The following is a 1,195-nucleotide window of genomic DNA, read 5'->3' as shown; positions in this document are numbered from 1 at the left end:
GGGGCTGCAGCCCTGCCAGTTCTGCCCAGGCCTGGCTGGTGCTCTCTGTGCCCATGGCAGCCCTGCCCAGAGCCCAACCCGGAGCCTGCAGGTGCTGACCGGGTGCTTGTGCCCTCTGTCTGCTATTCCCTGTCCCTCTCGTACCCCCAAACGCACGCACACACATGCTGAGAAGCCCCCAGGCGGCAGAGTGCATTTGGAAAACCAACAGCCAGGCCGGTCACCTAGCTGCTATCCTTGAAATGGTGACAAGCTCCTGCCATGCAGGGCCAGTAGTGGGCTATCACCATGGCAAGAGGTCACAGTGCACCCAGTACCCTATAGGTACCCAGAGTGTATGTCTATTTCTGGAGCACTGGGCGCTTGGCCAGGGTGGGATGCAACAACTGGAATGTCACCCTGGAGACCTCTGAGCAGCCTTGGCAGGCCAGGGAATGTCCCCTGCATGGGCCCTTCACACAGGAGGAGCCTGCTTGGCCAGCAGTAACACGCTGCTCCAGGTGGGGGCTAGAGACAGAGTCCAGGCCTCCAGGAGGAGGAAGGGGGACAGGGGAGAGGGCAGGAGAGAGGAGAACTGCCCAGGGTCCCTGCTCTGCACCAGTGGCTGCAGATCCCACCCGGGGGGCAGCCTCACCATCTTGGCTGCAGGCCCCATACAGCTTGATGACGTGTGGATGGTTGACCTGCTTCAGGAGGTTGAACTCTGACAGCAGGTCCCGCAGCTCACTCGGGGAGGCGTTTTCTGAAATGGGGCACAAACACAGCAGTGGAGAAGAGCCCCTCCTGGAACACCCTTTTCTGGAAGCCCCACCTTGACTACGCTGGTCAGGCTGGTGTGGACCCGTCATCTCCCTCACAGATGCTCTTCCCATGTCCAGACAAGGCCTGCAAGCCCTGAGCCACTGGAAGCTTCTACAGCCCTCGAGGTTGGTCGACAGTTCTGGTGTGCCCTGCAGAGTTTCCACCCAACTTTCCCGCTCTGGGATGGCTCCCAGGGCCGGGCCATGTGTGTGAGGGGCATTATGTCCTTGCAGTCATTGCCTTTAGAAGACCATAGAACACAGGCCACAGAACGCCCTCAGTCATGGCTCTGGAAAGGTACGGGGACTCCTCAATGTCAGCACACAGCTGCTTGAGGAGAGGGGCCAAGGAGAAAGGTAAGACCACCAAGACCAGGTTCTCAGCACCCCACTTA

The 1,195-nt window shown here is 59.9% G+C and overlaps 1 protein-coding gene across 3 annotated transcripts in view; it reads right to left on the bottom strand.

Annotated features, from left to right (window-relative positions):
- RET (ret proto-oncogene) overlaps positions 1-1,195 on the bottom strand; it is a 27,995-nt gene that overhangs the window by 9,888 nt on the left and 16,912 nt on the right. For all 3 annotated transcript variants that reach the window (XM_006147710.3, XM_027771503.1, XM_027771504.1), the window contains one exon: positions 635-742. In XM_006147710.3, the coding sequence (XP_006147772.1) occupies positions 635-742 (108 nt within the window). The remainder of the gene's footprint in view (positions 1-634; positions 743-1,195) is intronic.

This window comes from Tupaia chinensis, unplaced genomic scaffold (assembly GCF_000334495.1).
Source record: "Tupaia chinensis unplaced genomic scaffold, TupChi_1.0 Scaffold000217_1, whole genome shotgun sequence".
NCBI classification, from domain to species: domain Eukaryota; kingdom Metazoa; phylum Chordata; class Mammalia; order Scandentia; family Tupaiidae; genus Tupaia; species Tupaia belangeri.
This window is presented reverse-complemented; position numbering and strand designations above follow the sequence as displayed.